This window comes from Diorhabda carinulata, chromosome 8 (assembly GCF_026250575.1).
Source record: "Diorhabda carinulata isolate Delta chromosome 8, icDioCari1.1, whole genome shotgun sequence".
NCBI lineage: Eukaryota > Metazoa > Arthropoda > Insecta > Coleoptera > Chrysomelidae > Diorhabda > Diorhabda carinulata.
In genome coordinates, this window is record NC_079467.1 from 8,267,371 (window position 1) to 8,288,497 (window position 21,127).

The 21,127-nt window shown below is 32.6% G+C and overlaps 1 protein-coding gene and 1 pseudogene across 1 annotated transcript in view; one reads left to right on the forward strand and one right to left on the reverse strand.

Moving 5' to 3' along the window:
• The window catches only part of LOC130897206 (arrestin domain-containing protein 4-like), a 34,793-nt gene extending 14,043 nt beyond the window's left edge, over positions 1-20,750 (forward strand). Inside the window, exons 3-8 of the mRNA XM_057805947.1 lie at positions 3,449-3,559; positions 5,007-5,215; positions 8,088-8,270; positions 12,987-13,169; positions 17,374-17,467; positions 20,493-20,750. Coding sequence (XP_057661930.1) covers positions 3,449-3,559; positions 5,007-5,215; positions 8,088-8,270; positions 12,987-13,169; positions 17,374-17,467; positions 20,493-20,539 — 827 coding nt within the window. The 3' untranslated portion in view covers positions 20,540-20,750. The remainder of the gene's footprint in view (positions 1-3,448; positions 3,560-5,006; positions 5,216-8,087; positions 8,271-12,986; positions 13,170-17,373; positions 17,468-20,492) is intronic.
• Positions 10,006-10,668, reverse strand: LOC130897207 (uncharacterized; annotated as a pseudogene).
• Positions 20,751-21,127: the final 377 nt, after the last annotated feature.

Here is a 21,127-nt window from a genome sequence, read left to right on the forward strand (position 1 = left end):
AAAATTAGGATGGAATTAAAATATTCCACCCAATGCCCAATGATTTAAAAATATAAATCCAACATCGTTTTCAGACCCATTATAGGGAGAGTATCGCTTTGACTTACAGACTTCATGAGTTTTTAACTGAAGTACATGCTACTCATCTCATACCGATATTCGGTAGTTAAGGTGGGGTATTTATATGATTTGCTGCTCTTCACAAAGAGATTCCTACTTTCCTAAACATTTTCTACCTCCTTACTTTTATTTGCAGACCAATCATTAATCTTATCCTGATAATTTTTACAAACTAAATATCAAACTCTGAAGTCCATTCTTCTAGTTGATACTAACAACTACTATTCCATTCGGACACTGTTTTATGTTATTGCATTAATACATTAATCACACGATGCAGGAATTAGATCTTTTCAATCTTCTTACTGCTTGTGGATTATCTAGCAGAAGCAGGACTTCAGGATTATCATGTCGATGTAGTTTGACTTCATGATTATCAGCGAATATTTCTCCAACTATTGGGTACCTGCATTCTGCGAAGATTTCAGTTACATAAGCATTATGACCGGTTCACCATATTGAATAATATTTTGTTTTGAAAAGTCTGTATGCATTTTTTTTATTATATATTTAAGTTTTGTTTTATACCGATAACTTAGACTATTATACAACAATATTATGTTACACTGATGATGCCGTTTTAGTCGCAAAAACTGAGGATGATCTTCAAAGGCTTTTATGTGTTTAACTGCACAGCTAAATCTTTCAATGTGTTAATATCTGCGTTCAAAACAAGTGTATGACCACATCCAAAACTCCGTTAAGATGTAAGCTAGTCGTAGACAACCAAATAATTCACCAAGTAATGAAATTCAAATACTTAGGAATCGAGATTTCAGGATGTGGAGACGTTGAGAACGAAGTAAGAGAGCAAACAACCAAAGCCTTAAGAATAGCAGCATGTTCGAACGAAACCACATGGCGAAATAAACATTTCGAGAATATACAAGGCCACGGTTAGACCCATAATGACATACACCGCAGAGACACGGCCAGAAACGGCGAAAACCAAAATAATGATGGAAACAGCAGAGATGAAAGTACTACGCCGGAAAACCCCTACAAGACAGGGAAAGAAGTGAGAACATCAGAAGATTGTGCAAAATAGATGACGTCAAGGAATGGGTTCTATCAAGAAAGAAAGAATGGAACGAGCACATAAGTCGTATGGACAACAGTAGACTGGTCAAGATAGCGCGCGATAAATCCCCATTGGGCCGAAGGAGTACCGGCCAACCCAGAAAAAGGTGGATCGACAACCTTGAAGCAGGATAGGAGGCAAGGATGTCGAAAATAAAACAGGCGACTATGCCTAATATACGGAAGAAGAAGAACTTATACTATTGACGTAATAACCAATAATTATGATTATATTATCCTTTAACATGCTCTTTTCATCAAATAAAACGTCTAAAGTCGTACTAAAATATTTTTGCTTTTTTTATATTGGTAAAATGTTTTTCATTCATGATCAATACATAACTCTGGATTCGTTATTTATTTATTCGTGAAATTGTCATATACAGATTTTGGTCGTTAAGCCCGATGTTCCTGTCTTGAGTCCATTTAACAATTGGATTAGTTGAATTTTGTTATGTCGTCATGGATTCTTATTTTATCTTATTACTTTCTTTTCTACATCTGAAATATCTCTGGTAAACAAATGTAGAGAAAGGATCCTAAAATATTTTCTTGCGGAACGCCAGCTTCAATTTAATTCATTCTAAGTAGTGTTCAATAATTTACTTTTCGTACTCCTTTAGGAATTATTAAGTCAATAACCTGTAAATTATGATTGTTAACTTCGCCAAGTTTATTGTTGCCATTAATTTTATTTGGCTTGAAGCAATTCCGTAAGATAAATAGCCAATAAAACTGCTTTTCATTTTTTTGCACATGTTCCCATTCCATTTCAAATCAGAGGTATTGGTGTTATCCGCCTTCTATTTTTCTTGTGGCTTTCAGAAGTGGTAGTCTGTTCTGCACATAAAAGCTAACTTATTCCTGTTTAATATTCATGATTTCCCTTTTCAGTATTTGTGTTTTATTACTTAATATATATCCGTCAGTTGCATTCCGTGATTGTTGCCTTTATCTTCTAGATTTCTTTTGTTCTCTTCCTTTTTTCCCAATTTTTATTTGGTAGTTAATGCTTTTCGCTATTTGTATTATTTCTCGTATATAAGAGTATGCTGTTATTTGTGATAATTTTATGAATTTATCTACTCCTTTTCCAAGCCTGGCATTTATTTTTCGGTCCAGCATTTGAGTTCATGTTTTATTTTAACTCGTCTGCAAAATTTTCCCAACATTAGGTTTTTGGCTAAAGAACTCCTAGTTCCTTTTTGATTTATAACCTCACTCATTTTAAGTAAAACTGCTGAATGTTCTTAATTTTAATAGTAATTATCCTGTATTTTTAACAAATTTGACAATACTTCTCTAAATATAAAGAAATCTAGTAAGTCCGGTATATTATTTTGTACTACTATTACTTTTTTTAAAATTATGTCTTGAAGTAATTGCTGCACCTATAGTTAGTGTTTGCCTAATAGACGTTACACTTCCACATTCAGTTGATTTGCTGGAATTTCTATATGATTATTTTCATAATATTGAATGCATTCTTTCATAATCATTGCATTTTCATCCCTAGCTTGACATTCAAGCTGGATAATATAATACTTTAGGTATCCGTCAATTTCTGAATAAGGCCATGCTAGATGCGGTCCGTTGTACTACAAATATTTATGCTGTGTATGTTTGAGAACATTATGATTATTGTTTTGTATTTCGGATGCCGTTAGCACCCCAGTTCGATATGTGAGATTTTTTCTAATATTAAATTCTTTATGTTATTGTCCCATTATATCTAACTTCGAGCTCGACTGATCTATTTAATTTTATTCCTTTCATTTCTATTATTTACCATTTGTCTTCTCCATAATGTTTTACAATCTCTGCATATTAAGATCTCTAAGAACTTTATTTTCCGCGGGAATAACATATTCCTTCTTTAACATTAATGGAAACAAACTGGTTTAGAACGTTCTTATTCAATTTTTCATGTTTCCTTTCATAGTTCCATTGCTACTATACATACTTTATGGTTTGCAGAGTAATTTTAAGCACAGTTTGAGCATTTTGCTGGTGTGCCATTCTGTCTAATGCAATCTTTTATAAGATGATTACTTGTACACTTGACTCAACAAGTTGTTCTATTGCAATAGAAGGCGTATAGGCGTGTTCATAACATTTTTGACGTTGTACTATTAATCAATACCAATAACGAATATATCCAACATTAACGTTGCATTGAGGCATTCAGAATAATTTATTTTATAGAAAATAAGAAATTTTAAAATCATTGATATTCTTTTAATTTCAGAAATCAGATGTAAACTCGTTGGAAAAGAGCAGACTATAATCAAATCAGCTAAGGACACATTTGAAGCTCAAAACGAATTTTTAATCGTCAAAATGACTCTCATAGGTGAAGGTAAAAATTTTAAATTTGAATTTTTAAAACATGATTAAAATTGGGCAGAAAAAAGAGTATTACGTAAAGAACCAATGAAAAATGAATTTGGTGAACATTGTAGATTTATGGTTATTTTCCAAGAGCAGCTAAAAAATATCGATATTGAAAAATGAAATTTTTAATTTCTTATTATAAAAATTTTGAAATATAAATACATTTCTCGACCTAAAGATAGTGTAGTTGTTTCAAAAATATTCATTGGAAATACAATCAGAAGTATATTTTACAAAGTGCTACATGCCAATCGTCCTGTTGCGTTTTTCATCGAATATTATCTCTATTTAGTTAGCTATTATGCCGCAGTTGTGCCGTTACTTGTGATCTATAGTCAGTTTCAAGTTCTAAAAAAATTATTTGTTGTCGACCTTCTATTCGCAAATTTTAATGAAATAACTTTATCTACAACGCATTCCACAAATTCACGTGAATTTTAGTAGATTTCTGGTGATAATGTTCTTTATACTCGCTGGTACATTTTTCTGATATTTTTGACTTTGCTTTTCATTTGTAGTTCTCACAAAATTGCTTTTTTATCTTTTATAACCTTATTTTTTTTAATCTTTTCTGGGGAAAACCGAGGTGTTTGCAGCCCTCAACTGTGGTTGTGGAGATGACGCTATTGGTAATGTTGTCAAGTTATTAGAAAAACGAGTATAAAGCCGGGTTGTCACTGTTTCGCCCAACGAGTCTCGCCTTCGTACTCACCCCGAAACTTATTTCGCGAGTATGTTTCGAAGTGAGCCAACACCAGTCGGTTTTCGATTGCGTATCAAAGTGTTTCGCCTTCCGTATTGTTCACATTGTATACTTGCACTATGTGTTTCGCGCGAAAATGATCAGGCTGCACTCGGTGAATTATTTCGCACAAACTGACGGCCCACGCTAGTTTCGCCTGGGACCCGAAACGTTTCGTCTAGTCGACCGAAGACATTTTCGCGAAACAGTTCGTAAAAAAGTTTGGCGCAGTAACAACCCGGCTTAAAAGCTCATTATCACAACACTTAACTTGAATTGTTCCTTGTTATAGATAAAAAGGACGCTTCAAATCGAGTTGAATTTTGACTTGATTATTTAGTCTGTTACCTTGAATGATATCTAGCATCCCAGACAAATTATACCAATGCTTGCAGAGCTATTTTATTGTTAGATACTATATATACGTTTCTGGTTGTTGGTCTCGAACATTGTGATATGCATTTCCTTGGAGACTTCCGCTTGAAATACTGAGGACAAATTCTGATCGGTTGGGTTAGTTGCACTTAGGGCACTTATACATAGGCTCCAGCTCGTATGTTTTCGAACAAAACCAAAGAAAATTAACGAATGACAATTTGTCAATATCTTCGGATTTGATGTTGTTTATGTAAAGAATCATTACATGTATTTATACATTAGTTTGTTTTAGTTACTCTAGAACCACGTCAGCACGAGTACCCTTTCTGTTTTACTCTGCCAAAAAATATTCCAAGCACTTTAGAAATGGAATTTGGATGTATCAAATATTGTGTCAAGGCGACAGTCGATATTCCTTACTCATTTGATTATGTCGATGAAATAACTTTACCTGTTGAGGTTCCTGTGGATTTCAATAATATACAGGATGAATTACAATTGGTAAGATGTCTTAATTGTGAAGAATGACAATATTTGGTGTTCTTTTTGATAATTTGCTATTTGAACAATATTAAGATGCACCATATGGAATTTCTTGAACCTTTTATTTCTAAGTAGAAGAAGTTTTTCCATTTAATTGTACTGTTATTTCAATAAAAGCCAATTGAAAGTAAAATTGGTGTGTGACATTACATATTGCATGAAAAGTAACTAAGAACGATATATTCCCTATTTCTTATTCAGAGATGTTCTCCAGAGGTCCAAATGGGGTAAATAATTCAACCAAATATCGACCATTACATCATTTTCCAAGCATTGCGAGATATGAGTAGAAAAGAGGTTAAAAACTGGACTGAAATTTTTATATAGCCATATGATCTACTAGCTCCTCGAAGTAGATATTCCCGCAATTCGCAAGATAATTTATATTTTGAATTTGCAATTGAAAGTGCAGATGATCAATTGGTAAACAGGTTTTATATTCTATAATAATTATGGCTTGAAAAAATCTGTATCCAGAAACGTAGCTAGATATATTTTGTGTTGGCTATATCTAAAAGAGTTTAGAAAAAATAACAAATTCTGCTTTGAAAACCCGTTATGTACAATCTGGTAGAAATGAATGTAGAAATTATTAACTCTTCAGCTAAGTACAAATTTTAATTCACAATAAAACGCAAAAAACATTGGTCAGAAGACCATGAAGTAAAGAGCCTGTTTCTGAGCATTCGTAGCAAATAATATCTTGGAAAATATGGAGATAAATGCCAAAATGTCATATTTTTTTTTCTAAAGAACAATTATTTACGAGAGCCGTTTTTTTTTCAACCTCTGATAGGCTATAAATGGAAGACAAGTTCATATAAAACAATATTATTTATTACCAAAAGATTGGTACACTTACAGTTACTTTTCGACATAATCACCGAAGAGATTGAGACATTTGTCATATCTGTAAACAAGCTTTTCAATACTCTCTTCAGAAAGTTGCCGCCAATTAACAGACCTTGAAACTTCTGGTAATTCCGTAGACAAAGCAGTGTATACAGGGTGTTCCGGAACTTGATGCAAAAATTCGGGAGTGAGTAAATGACATAAACATGATGCCGTCACATTAATAGTATATTACGCTAAAAGGGAAGAAAGTTGAATTTTCGGCCCTGCGCGTCATAATTCCCGAGACGAAGCCGAAGGCGTCATAACGCGCAGGAAGGAGATTTCAGATTTTGGCACGTGTAGGGTACACGATTTTTCTTCATACCTCGGTCGAAGGTACGTAGTTTCCTCCCTAGTAACAAGGACGAAAGTACATACTTTCGACCAAGGTGTGAAGAAAAAAATTTTCATACAACTCATCGTAAATATGTAGTGTGTTTGACGGAATAAATAATTCTAGACTACTATCTGAAGGCCAGGGGCGGCTCGTGCCCAATGGTTAACAATCCGTAACTGTTACAGGAAAACTACTAAGATTTCGGTAGAAATAAGACCAAGACCATAACGAGTGAAATTCATTTGTAAACTTATATGATTCAATGTATCGTTCCATATGTTTTATACCATGAAGATAACATAATACGAGGCCGTTTTTTTTCAACCTCCGATCGCTCCTTGCAGCCGCTACGCGGGCAGAAGATAGCGGGCATGTGCTGTAGGCAACTGCGGAGCTCTCGAACTACACACTTCGCCATTGTTGACATTCAGGTCATGTAAACATGTCCGCAATTATGAATGCTCCCGCCAAGAGTGCCTTGCGATGTGCGGTTCATTTTCTACAGGCCGAAGTTATTGCATTAATTGGCTTTGCGGGAGGTGTCGTAGGGAAGACATTTATAATTTAGAAGTAGACGATGTAGAGGATACTGTTTCTCAGTTAGTGGCTCGTTAATCACACAAAAACACACGTTCGACGGATTTTTACTGTGATCATCAGCAATGCAGTGCAATATTTGGATGTGTTCAGAAAATATAAAAATTTGCGAAAACACCTTTCACTAAAAGCACTTTTTGTAAGCTACTGACAAGGTAAATGCGTAGATTAAAGAGCTGTAATACACACTTTTGGCGGGATATTTGAAAAATTTGCTATATTCCTCAATCTTGAGCATCCAGAAAATTACACCGGACATATTGCTCCAGAGGGACTTCCACATCGCTGTTGGCCAACGCTGCAACTGATATCAATGTTTTAAAATGGCATGGTGTATGGAAGAGTTCTTCAGTGGATCATAAATATGTGTGAAATAGCAAGAATGATACAAGGGGGTGAAAGTTATGTGAACCAAAATCACACATCTTTCAGCATTATTGAAAGTAAAGGAGTACATCCAGTAGTCGCTCCATTACTGTTAACATTCAAAAATTAGAATAAAAATTTAGTTATTGATGTTAATTGAATTTTTATTTCTAATTAATTCAAATGGGATCGGGAGAATTTAAAAGTTCTGTAAAATACAAGGATACCGTAAAGTAACATTTTCCGGACTCAAATTAATACTGTCGAATTTACAGTACAGTATGAAAAAAATATATATTTTTGTTCTTGAAGATTTGGTTACTAAACTTTAACTACATTTATGTTCACTTTACATTACTTTGTTTATATATTTACAATGATTTCATTGCTCTCTCAAACTCTTTTAAATAGCTAGTGTCTAATATTGTTTCCATTTAGTCTTATGATGATAAGAGTCTCTTTTAAATCCAACCTGTCTCTCCTGTTTTTTTTACACTAAATAAACTGAATTCGACTCAGATATATCCATTTGAGTAACATTGTAACGAGTTCATCAATACTTACAACACAATGTTCTTCCATCAAACTATATTATGTATAATAATGACAATTGTACGCTTTCATAATTTGTTTCAGAAACCTATTACATTTAGTAACGAGAAGACTGTTTGCTGCCTTTGCTGTACGGGTGGCGAAATTAGCATGAATTTACAATTAGAAAAAAATGGCTTCATTTTGGGAGAAATAGCTAAAGTACAAATCGAGGTGAAAAACATGAGCAGAGTTAACATTGAACAAATCATGCTTACGTTAACAAGAGTGAGAATTTTTTGTTTATAAAAACTGACAATAATAACAAGCCTCTAGTTTATATTTTTAAAAATAGAAAAAAAGTTTTTGAATTTAAATGAATTTGATAGATTGCATAATCATTTCCGTATACATTATCATTTTATGAAAACCAGTAACCAGATAAGAAACAAGATGGTATGGATCTTGAAATATACCACCATCAAATTAAGTCCAACAGATTGAGATCTGACCATTTCATACGTATTCTTCTACGTATCTCTCCCTCTAGAAATGCTCGCAAATATATCTCATGAAAAGGGCAGTTGCCGAATCTTATTGAAACTTGTCTTGTCTCTAAACGGGACGTTAACGTGTATAGGGTTAGGAATAAAGCGCTAATTCTTCTTGTAAGACTTCCAAATATCATACTCCAATAAGAGTTTTGTCTTGGACTACTAGTTCTCTACTATATTTATTCGTGTTTAGTTTACCCACAATTTATTCAGAAATACGAGTTTGTAAGAATACAGTGCTTTAAGGATTCGTACTACTGATGAATATCTAAATTCAACAACTGCTTGATAAAGAATCTCGATTTCCCTGAACAGATAATAGTACATTCATTGTGATATCTTTATCAAGGTCAGTTGGTTAATTGGTTATTTCATTTTCTACCACTGGAAGGGGTTAAATAGATGCTGGCAATTTGTATGAAAATTATTCAATTTGGAAGTTAGAATTTCATAATTCTCTATTTGGGCTATAAATCGAATAATTATGACCACATTTATAAAAATTTTCTATTATTTCGAAGAAAGCTATTTTTCTTTCTATTTTTTATCATGCTTAAAAAGGCAGGACATTCGCAGAGTATACAGGGTGATTCATTAAGAATGTCCAATCTCTGAACTGTAGATTCTAGACCTCAAAATATGATGATTCTGCTCAACATGCCTTATGCAAATATTGCTAGTTTCCGAGATACGAGGTGTTCAAAGTGTAAATTTTTATTTTCGCAATAATTTTTCATGTTTTCACAATTTCTCTTTGAAAATTGTCAATTTTACGTTTTTTGGCATGGGGAATCATAATTTGTACTCTAATTTAACATTGCTAATAGAGGGCGCTAGTTACACTTGTTTGTATTAATTAAATCAAAGTAAACTTTTTTTGGGCTGAACTTAGAACTAAAATAATAAAAAAATATTAAAAAGCGTTAAATTCTACAAAAATAGTTACTCTTCTTTGATTCGTGTAAATCAATCGGCTATCGAGTTATTTGCTTCTGAAAAGTTCAATAAATTTTATTTTTTTCATAAAAAATTATTATTATTCCTTAAATATGTAACAATAACAAATTTGCCCACCATTTACTTCAATACACTTTACGATCCGTTTTCGTAAAGATCTCTTAATATCAAATAATACTTGTCTATTATTTTTAATGACATCCGCGGCTTGTTCTATTATCCATCGCAGTTGTGGAAGAGAAGTAATTTTTTCTTTGTAAACTAATGCCTTCATTTGCGACCCAATTGAAAAATCCAAAAGATTTAAATCAGGGCGCCTCTTGGTGGCCAAGCAAACTCACCTCCACGACCAATCCATCGATGCGGAAACTGTTCGTTTAAGTATTGATGAACTTGTAAAGAATAATGTGGTGTGCTCCGTCGTGCAAAAACCACATATTTTGTCTTAAAGCGAGAGGTATATTCTCTAGTAATTCGTGTAAATGTTCTTGAACAAAATCTAAATAAAGAGGTCAATTTAAATTGGTTGGCAGTTCAAAAGGACCTATTAAATACCCACATATTACACCACACCAAATGTTAACCTCAAACTCGTGCTGCTGAAAATGTGTTTCCCTCATAGCATGTGGATTTTCAGAATCCCACAAATGATTATTTTTATAATTAAATATTCCTCGTCTGGTAAATGTTGCCTCACGAGTAAAAAGAATTGTATCCAGAAAATCTGGGTTAACATTTTGTTTATCTTGCAAAAAATGGGCAAATTGTATACGCTTAGGTAAATCTTGAGGTAATAAATTCTGAACAGGAGTGTAATGTTATGGATGAAATTTTTCCCTCTTCAGTATTCTAAAAATAGATGATTGGCTTATACCTGTTTGCAGACTTAATCGGCGAGTACTGATATCTGGATTCTCCGTAACACAAATTAAAATTTCATCTTCTTCATCGGCAGTGATTTTTTTTGTAGCACCGTGCTCAGTTTTAGAGCGTAAAGACCCCGTTTCACTTAAGCGGTTGTAAAGATTTCGGTACAGTTTGTAATTGGGTTGCCTTCGATTTGGGTACAATTGTGAATATCTTCGTGCCGCGGCTGGACCACTATAATTTTACTGAGCAAACACACAAATCATATCGCGCATCTCATTATTGGAAAAATCGTTATACCTAGGCATTATTTGATAAATAACTATTACACTTGTTAATTACTAAATTGTTAATAAATGGTATACTAATGTATTACTTATTCTTATTATTATCCAATTTTTGCTTCTACACAAACTGTCTAAAATTGACACAAGCCTGCTTGAAAAGAAAATGAAAAATTAAACCACGGCTTAATTCACGAATGTGATTTTGATATTAAGAGATCTTTACGAAAGCGGATTATAAAGTGTATTGGAGTAAATGGTGGGAATTTTGAGCATTTGCTTTGAGGAATAATAAATTTTTTTTATGAAAAAATTAAAATTTATTGAACTTTTCAGAAGCAAATAACTCGATAGCCGATTGATTTACACGAATCAAAGAAGAGTAACTATTTTTGTAGAATTTAACGCTTTTTAATATTTCTTTATTATTTTAGTTGTAAGTTTAGCCCAAAAAAAGTTTACTTTGATTTAATTAACACAAACAAGTGTAACTAGCGCCCCTTATTAGCAATGTTAAATTAGAGTGCAAATTATGATTCCTCATACCAAAAAACGTAAAATTGCTAATTTTCAAAGAGAAATTGTGGAAACATAAAAAATTATTGCGAAAATCCAAATTTAAATTTAAACTTTGAAACTCGTTTCTCGGAAACTAGCAATATTTGCATAAGGCATGTTGAGCAGAATCATTATATTTTGAGGTCTAGAATCTACAGTTCAGATATTGGACATTCTTAATGAATCACCCTGTAAAGTCTGCTTTCTATTATTGGGTCTGGAGTGTATCTCTAATAAACTTCGATCTAATCCTCTAGTCATCCCTTCAGTTGGTTGTTGATGTGAAATCTCATGAGACCACATTAGGAGCCTGATTGACGATATGAAGTCATTGCTCCTTTTTTGCCTGGTATACCCTGGTGGCCTGGTAGCCTAATAACAGTTAATTAATTTGTGTTAGCTAGTGCTTCTAGAGCTACTGCTTTTAGAGCTTGAAGAGCACTTAATAGTTTTCAGCTGCTTAAAGGCTACTTAACCATCGAAGAGAATGCTTGCCAGAGAGGTTCATATTCAAACGCTTCTGAATACAGATGTTTACAGCTAGCAATAAACATAAGCCTGACAAATAGTGAGTAATTCTCCTGGTGGTATAGAAACATTTTGGTCCTAAAACATCTATATGATTGTTCCAAGTAAATGTTCAATCCAGAAGAACTTGATACTTGACTTCGTTGGAAAATAGCAGATGAGTTCCAAGAAGGGTAGATGCGCATATAGTTGCGCTTCTTGTTGTGTATGGAGTTAGTGTTATTTTAACGGAGTTGATTGAGAGTTGCTCTTCATTGCCCCAATTTCCAATTTTGCTTAGGGACGTTTACATTCTGGCAAAGATAATGGTGTAGTATATTAGTGTATATTAGTGAAAATTTGTGCAATTTTGATAATACAGAATCAGTAATAAATTCCCTTAAAATGTAAGAGAAGAATTTAATTTATTCAACTGATTTATTGGAATAGGATTTTCATCATTTGGTGTTATTTTTCTAAAGATTAAACAAAAGCTAGTTATTTAGGCAAATTGAGGAATTTTTTGAAAGAACCGATTTCGCTAATAACTGATATTGTTAAAATATTTGTTGACTTAAAACCTCCAGCAATACCATCTTTACGTTCCATATATTATATTTATGTTATTTAGTAGATTGTCTAATGAGATAGTTAGTATTTGACAGAATCTTACGCTTCAAACTTACATAACCTATCACTTTATGTGAAAATTCGCGATTTCGAAAAAAAAAAAACGATAAGTCTAATTATTTCTACAAGCAAAAGTACTCATTTTGTATAGACATACATTCACTGTTTCTTGAACTCCTTTAATATGAAGTTGCAACTCTAACCTTTCAAATCGGAACCCACATTAAAATTCTATCGAAAATGTTGCTCCTTCTTGAATCTCATATTATTTGATTAGTCTTCAATTTTGATGATATTTTTCAGCTTGTCATATCACAACCTTATTTACACGAATTGCTGTCTGTTTAGAAGGTATTTAGATTTCCTTAGGGAAACTCTCCAGTTTCTTTGTAAGTTTACATTTATCCGATGTTTGAAAACAGCAATAAAACTCTTATCACTAATTCAGCGATATACTGACATCAGTACATAATAAGCTTCCAAACAATTAATGGTTTTCCTGAGTGTATTCACTCTTGTGTTATAAAATCTATTTCAAAATTTATACGTAGTATATAGAACCGCAGTATACTAATACTTTCTTGAAAAGACTATTTACTCACGTAAATATAGAAATAGATAAACATGATATTTCTTATAATTTCTAGATATGGGACTATAAATCAGAAGGTAGAAAAGAAAGAATCAAAGAAATTATGGCCACTGAAACGGAAACAGGAACTGACGCTCACACACAAAGGACCTATCTAATACAATTTAAAATTCCTCAAGAAATCTCTATACACAATTTGGTTAAATGTATTTTAATAAAGGAAACTTTTCGTTTGCGTGTAAGTTTTATACATCAGCTTTAACTAGTAATTGATTACTAAATAATCTTCAGTCGAGGCTTACGACTCCAGGGGAAAGATAGGTATTAAACACAATAGTTAAAAAGAAAACATAACATCTATCTATAAGCGAGCTACATACTGGCCCACTGATCCAACTTCACGAATTTCTGTTTTGTAAAAGGTATATCAAAAATATCAAGAGATTAAATCTTCTCTTAACCCATTCTCAGACCTTTCGCCTTTACAAAATTTAAGTGATCAAATACTATTAAACCCAAAGTGAAAACTATCAGTAATTCGAAATCAAATCATTCAACACATTGTCGCAGTCACATAAGAAAATTGATAGAAGTGGGAAGGAAAACCAGAGAGAGATGGTAAACCATTCACTCCCCAAATTATGGAGCTCTACATATCAACCAGGTAACTCGAAGTCGATTATTAAAAAAGTACAAAAATTCTAAAACGCTAGAGTACTTGAGAAGAAGAAGTCAAAAACATATGCCTCCTATAAATATGCAGTAGATCAATGGTCCAGAAACGACACAGAGAAGACTGAAACATTCGATAAACACTTAGAAAGTGTATTTTGTCTCTACCTTGGCAAAACACTGAAACCGTCTCTACTTCACTAAGCGTTCCAACTCAATTAGATCTCCCTATAATAAATTGAAATTGATTGAAGGGGACGATGTCTGGAAATAACTTTCAACAGAAGGCATCAGACTAGCACTATGATATTTAATGCCATGATGAGCTTGGGTTTGTTTCCCACCCCAGTGGAAAGTAGCCTAAGTAATTCTCATCTATTAGCCCTGCTACCCGTTCTATCCAAGTATTTGAGAAGCTCATTCTTCAGAAACTAAAACCAATACAAGATGCAAGAAACCAAAATGTCGCCATAAAACAGGTACATAAAATCATATAGTGTGATTTTGAACTATTTGAGCTATAGATTTCGTTGATGTTACCCAGGCCTTCGGTTTGCTAGAAAGGACTGCAAAAACTGAAAATGAAATCACCACATACTTTTTTTGAAGTGCTGGAGTCTAATATTTTGGAAAGATACAAGTGAAATGAAGTAAAACACACACATATGGTACCGATACAACTGAGTTACCACAAGGCACCGTGCTAAGATGAATTCTATACCTGCTTTGCATAGCTAATCTTCCGATAACAATCTTGATTACCTTAGTCTCTACTACCTTCACACTCACACAAACATATATCGATTATCAGGGAACGACCTCAAAAAGGAGATATGAATTACCTTGGTATTTGTCAAAAGGCAAAAGAGAATACAGCTTATTTTTATTTACAAGAAAATGTGCTAGCTCCTGAGTCGTTCATCCTATTTATCTCTAGCAAGGTGATGGTAAAAAAAACTATTATAAAGCCTTTATAGTCATATGAAATACAACTCTGGGTTCAGCAAGCAATACGAACATCTTAATGATACAGCGTGTTCAATCCGAAGTACTTAGATCGCTGGGTAATGTCCCATAGTATATTCACAACTAGGTACTTTCAAAGTTTCAGCAATTATTGAGGAATGTGCCAAACTAGCATAAACTAACTAGAACCAGATGAGGGCTCAATCAAATGAACTATGAATGAAGAGACTGAAGACATATTAGTTATGTTATTGCTTACGTACGTTATACGTAATTTCAAACGCTATAGTTGTAAACAATAAGTAATAGCGTATGATGTTAATATTTATAAGATATATCAGTGGTTATAACTTCTGCTTGTCATTTATCAAAAGCCATACCAAGTTTTTATTATTTTGAAAAGAACAGATTTTATCTATTACGGCAAAATTACATAAAATATATCACACAAATGGGGATTATAGAATTTTAAAATTCTATATTTACTAAAACATGCTGAAAAATTATCTTAATTAGTTAACTAGTTAACCTACATTAGCACGGTCATCATAAATCAGGATGATCTAGTGCAACTGTAGTAGTGTTTTGAATATTCAATACATACTCGTAAGTTATGGAACCTGTATCTCTTTGAACACAATATTCAGTAGTTCATGTAAAACAGTATGTATTAGAATATTAAGAAGAACACCATCTCATTCAAAACGGAAGAATATTATGAATTTCTGAACTCAGATGTGTTTGAAAAATGGTTTTTCTCTTATAGAATTAGTATCTTAATGATACTTATTATAGCATCGCCGTCGTTGAATACTTCAGAAACTAATTAAAATGGAAAAATATACACCATCAATCAAACGTTTTTGCCCATCCATATAGTTTGCGTGATACACAACAAAACAAAAAAATATGATTTTGATATTCATATTTTGAAGAACATATATACATAATGATTAGTAATAATAAAATATTGTTATATATTTAACTTTTTGATTAATCGATTTTTCATTTTATTATTTTCTGCTGATCAGGCGCTGGCCATAACGTAGTACATTTTTCTTCAATACTTTTTATGGCTTTCTTCCTTCAAAATCCGTTCAATATTTATAAGGTCTCTATTCCCCCTTCTTCCAAAACATACCCAAATCATCATCGAGATTACACATGGATCTAACATCCTTTCTTCTTTTGACCTGCGCACAAACACTCTTCTCTTAGACTCAATAACCTGAAGCTTCGAGTCATCAATGTTTAAAACCCTCTAACACTCGATGCGTCCAGTTTTTATGTTCTTTGGCCCATTGCAACCTTTTGATATTATTTTGACGTATTAAAAGAGGTTTCTTCACTGCCACCCTTTCAAAAGTCCAGCTTTTCTCAATCTCTGAGCCCCTGAGTCGTCGATCACGTTTACTAATCAATACAAACACAACGGTTGTGGTTTTTCGAGGACGCTTTAAGCATTTTCTATCGCCAAAGCTCCTGGTGGATGCATATTTTTTACGTTGTAGTCCAAGGTACGTCGAGGTATTTTTAATTCGGTCACAATGGTACGCTTACTTTTGCCTAGACTTTGAAAACCTGTGGAAGTTGTAACATGACAAAATATCAACATGCGTTCGTATAAAGTAAACCAATAACGTACATTATTATTTCATGTTTTTAAGACACCGTTTCGACCCTCGCTTGATAATATGAAAGAGAAAGTGTGTATTATTTTGAAATATGATAAATGGATTATGAGGTGGGCAAAAATTTTTGATAGGTAATGTAGAAGTTGAGGATCAATGGTAAAATAAAATAAGAGAATTTTTATATCAAATATGTAGTCGTTGAGATTAAAAGTTGACACATGAACACGTGAATGTCATTGATTTAATATAAATAAGGGGTGATAAACCCAATCAAACTACTACATAACAATGTGAGAGAATTATGCAATATGTAACAGTTTCTAATTAGCAGGTATGCTTAAAATATGCATGTAAAAAAGGTATGATCAAACGTGGAGGAAGCTCTTATCGAGCTATTATTATAACCACGTACAGTTGAAAATGGTAATGATGGTAATCATGCGCCAAGGTACAGATCTATTAAGGAAGAGGTATTAATCTTCGAGGTCTTTAATGGATCTGATCAATATACTTTCCTGTTGTGATTCATTTCGCACAACTGATATTTTTTCTTTTCAAAATATTATTTTTCAAAATTGATAAAAATCGAATAAAATATGGATTTTAAAATATCTTTAAAAAAATCATCGTCGATGATGACATATGTAGATCACAAACACCAGTTCCTAATCTTCTGTTGTTGGTCGAGATTACTAGAAATGAGCAATTGTAGTAGTTATAATCCTCCTAGAATCGAAGCCCAGGCAGAAGTGGAACTATTGCACAAAAAAATCACAGGTATTTTATGATAGGGGCTACAAAGCAGACATAAATGCGGATTTTGTTGAAATTGTGCAAGATAATTTTTTGGATTGTTTGCGAAAATTGAAACTAGTGGGAAAATTTGAACGAAATTTTCTAGAAGACTTCAATATAATTCAAGTAAATTTTTCATTTCAAATTTACCTTCAAACTACCCCCATATAGTGCTGCAGTTGGATATATATATATATATATTTGAATTCTAGCTTCCTCTTAATCACTACTACAGTTTTTCTATTCTTAGAATTTAAAACATAGACATATTTTTGCTTTTATAAATATAATTTATAGCACAAATTGAAATTCTAAACAAAGTACTAAAGTGAAAATTGGAAGTATTTTAATTTATTTCTTTCGAAACAATTTCAGGCTGAAGTTCTGCTACCTTTAACTCACAGAGATTTGGTAGTGGATGCAATTGTGAAATTGGGACATATTCCTCTGAAATATTCTACACATAAAGGTGGGTATATTCTATTTAATTTTAACAATACATATTAGACATACAGTTTTGAAACGATCACAAAGATCCAGACGAATTATAATATAATATCGTCTTCAGAGACTGAAAGTAAACTGTGTACCCTCAATCTCTGAAGACGATAACTTGGTTATCGAAACGCGCGTCAGACAGTGTAATTTTAAGTGTGGAACAAAAGGAACAAGATAGATCAACAGAACGAATATGGAAAACAAGAACTATAGGAAGAAGAAAAAGGAGCAGACCAAGAAAATATGGATCGAACAAATAGCAGAATAAAAAATAGAAGAAATGGGTGGTAGGATTGTAGATACATTTCCGTCGCCCTAGTAAGAGCAAAAGTAAAAATGAGAAGAAGAAGAATAGGTTATTATGTATTACAAAGTAATAGTTCTCATACGACCAAGTTTGCTACATATTTTTGTACCTATATGTTCAACTATTTCAACTTTGTAATCATGAGCATCTATTATATTAAATCACTCTTGTACCAAGATTCATGTCAAAATTATATTCCCTATTTTTTAGAAGATTTTTGATAAAATGTATTTTAAAAACTTTCTTTTTTTCGTAAATTTGATAATACTTTGAACGATATATTTTGACTTATTGATAATACGATTCGATACGATTTATTGACTAGTATAAATACAAAAGCATTTGTGTATTTGTGTAGTTCCAATACTTAATCACTAAGCGGTTATCAATCACATATACTAATGAAGTATCAAATTTATACAAAGTGAAACCAATATTTTCATCAAATTAGAATTCAGACGTAACATATATGTAAGAATGAAATAAGTAATGCTAAAAATTGATAGTTACGTAGTCCCTAATTGCATAAAAACGATTTTGCAATAAAAATACTTTCAAATGACCAGCTTTGGATCATATTTTTGACGTTCTTATCAGTCGGACAATCTGAAAACTTGTTACAAGGTCTAATGTCAAGTTTGTTATACAGTAAAAGCTCTTTATTCGCGGGGCAAATGTTCCAAAAATATGCCGCGAATACAGAAACCGTGAATACGGTATTGTAATTTGTATGGGATTATGGGGGATACGTTCCTAGGTGACAAAGTAAATAAATAAATACATAAAAAACAAATATATGAAAAAATTTTATTTAAGTTTTTGAACATTTTGATTAATTATCTTTAGGCTTAGGCAACGGTTTGAAGAATTTTGTAATTTTCTCTTGCTTGGCAGTTTTTAAAAGCTCCTTCAATTCAGACTGACACGGGGCAGTCGCATTAGCAATTTGCCTCTTAGACTCTTTGCCTCCATAGACGGATCAATGTTCATAAAGAAATCGCAAAGCTCCTTTGCCATTATTAAACCTTCACTAAGATTTTTCAAATTTAATGTTACGTTTCCAGTGCTTGTTGAAGCCTCTTCAATAGGCTGTGAATTTAATATTTCCTCCAAGTCGGTTTCAGTCAAATCTTCATCTTGCGATTCAAGCAATTCCTGAATGTTACTTGATTTTATCTGCTCGAACCCATCTCGTCCTCGATCACAATTTTTATAACGAATGTGAAAGACGAAAAAATGTATATGTATATGTACTTCATCATTGAATAATAAGGTTGCTTTCATTCTGTTTATATACATTCTAAAAAACATCGACTGCGGCGAAGGCGGCTTATGTCAAAGCAATATCATTTAACAACATATTTTAGGCAAAGTTTTTATAAGATCTATTTTACTTTTTTATTAGTCCATTTGAAGGGATTTACAAAGGATTTTGGGTTGGATACCTATTGGAATTCTTTTATTATTATGTATGTACTTATTAGATCCGCGAATAAAGAAATTTTTAGCCGCGAATATAGGAATTGGGTTACATTTTTTTACTCCGAGAATAACGAAAACGCGAATGAAGGAAGCGCGAATAAGGAACTTTTACTGTATTGTGTTTGATGCAGCCTATTAAAATGGTACAATGAGTCTATCTGCACCCTGGTGGTGTAACTGTGTACATTATCTCGTACACCCCTATGAATACACAGTAGGGTTTTACATAGTTAAAACCCTTTAAACTCTGCTCGAGTTGCCCCATAGAGAGACACCATAAGCCAGATGACTGTCAACACAAAGTAAGTCGTGTGGATAACGTGATTAATGATGATAAAGGAGCACAATTGTCCCATTGCAAAAAGCTGCGTGAATCTATATGCTTCCCTCAATTGATACCGGGATCTAATTGATCTAAATGATTCCCAATAATTTCACAGATTCCCCTCTGGTACCTCGTTTTGCAGTGCTATATGCTATTTTTTTTAGTTTTTGGTTCGTTTAATTTCAAGTTGCTTCAATCAAACCAAAGATTGACTAAATAGTTCATTTGTGTCTCTGAGACCCAAATGAACATTCAAATGTTAACGGTTTGCGAAGAAGTTTGATTTTTTTAATGAAATAAGTATTTATTTTTCTTATATTAATTTAGAAACCGCTACATCACGTGCCATTTCCAATACGAATCATTGAAAATAACATCAATGTTTCGAAATCTAATTTAAATGTTGAAAACGCACCCTCAGCAACGTTAAATATTATTATTTTATAAAGAAAGCCGTTGTAACCTGAAATATTCTCCTTGGTCTGAGTTATTTGACTATAAACATTTAGAAAAACCAATAATATATCATTACAAATAAAATTTTAAATTGATTTGGAATAATTTCATAAGATCAGTTTGTAAAGAATTAGGACAACTTCATAACGGAATATTTACAGCTGAATTCCTTCTCTATTCCTGTATAAAGTACATAAGCTCCATTTTCACGATTAAAACTATAATACTTTATGTTCAGTTATTTTAGAAGAGATACATCAAGACAAAATTATTTTTTGAGCTTGATTTTTGACAACATCATAACCATATTTAGAGTAGGCTATTTAATGACCAAAATATCATGGTTAAAAAATTATTCAGTTTGGGAATTTATAATATCGAACTATTTAATTATATGGATAAAAAAATTTCATCCTGTAATTGCAGATAAACTGTTGCTACCTTCGTCTCTTGAAGAACCTTCGAAAGATTGAATTGGAAAACGACATCGAAATTTTATCCATATGATTTCCTTATGAGCATGTATAGGTAATATCGGTACAACGTTTCGAAGACTAAACATCTATACAGTCAATTAGAAGCCAAAAATTGATTATGATAATTAAATTTAAACTTCTTGTATAATAACATTCTATAAGTTCTGTTGATGTGAAGTTTTTGTATGTAATAAAGTTTTTTACTTCAAATCTAGTATATTAATATCAGTTTCATAATGATTTTTAATTGATTTGTTTCAAGCTATTTTCTAACCTATTGTTGTATTCGAATTATTTGGAAGTTAACCAGAGAGTACATGATGTTCATATAGGAAAACCGATTCTTTGGGCATAGTTAGTTATACCCGTACATTAAAACACTTTCGAAATTTAACTTGAATTAACCATTTTCGTCATAGTACATAGTAATTTGTCACCAAAGGAAGCAGTGTAATTAGTTTTCGACGCTCCAATGTCTTGAAATAGGAACAGATTTGGAAATGTACAAGCTGGTAAGAAGAATAAACTTAGCCCCTAATGGATTCCAGATGACACTGGTGAAGAGGGAAACGAAATAGCTGACGG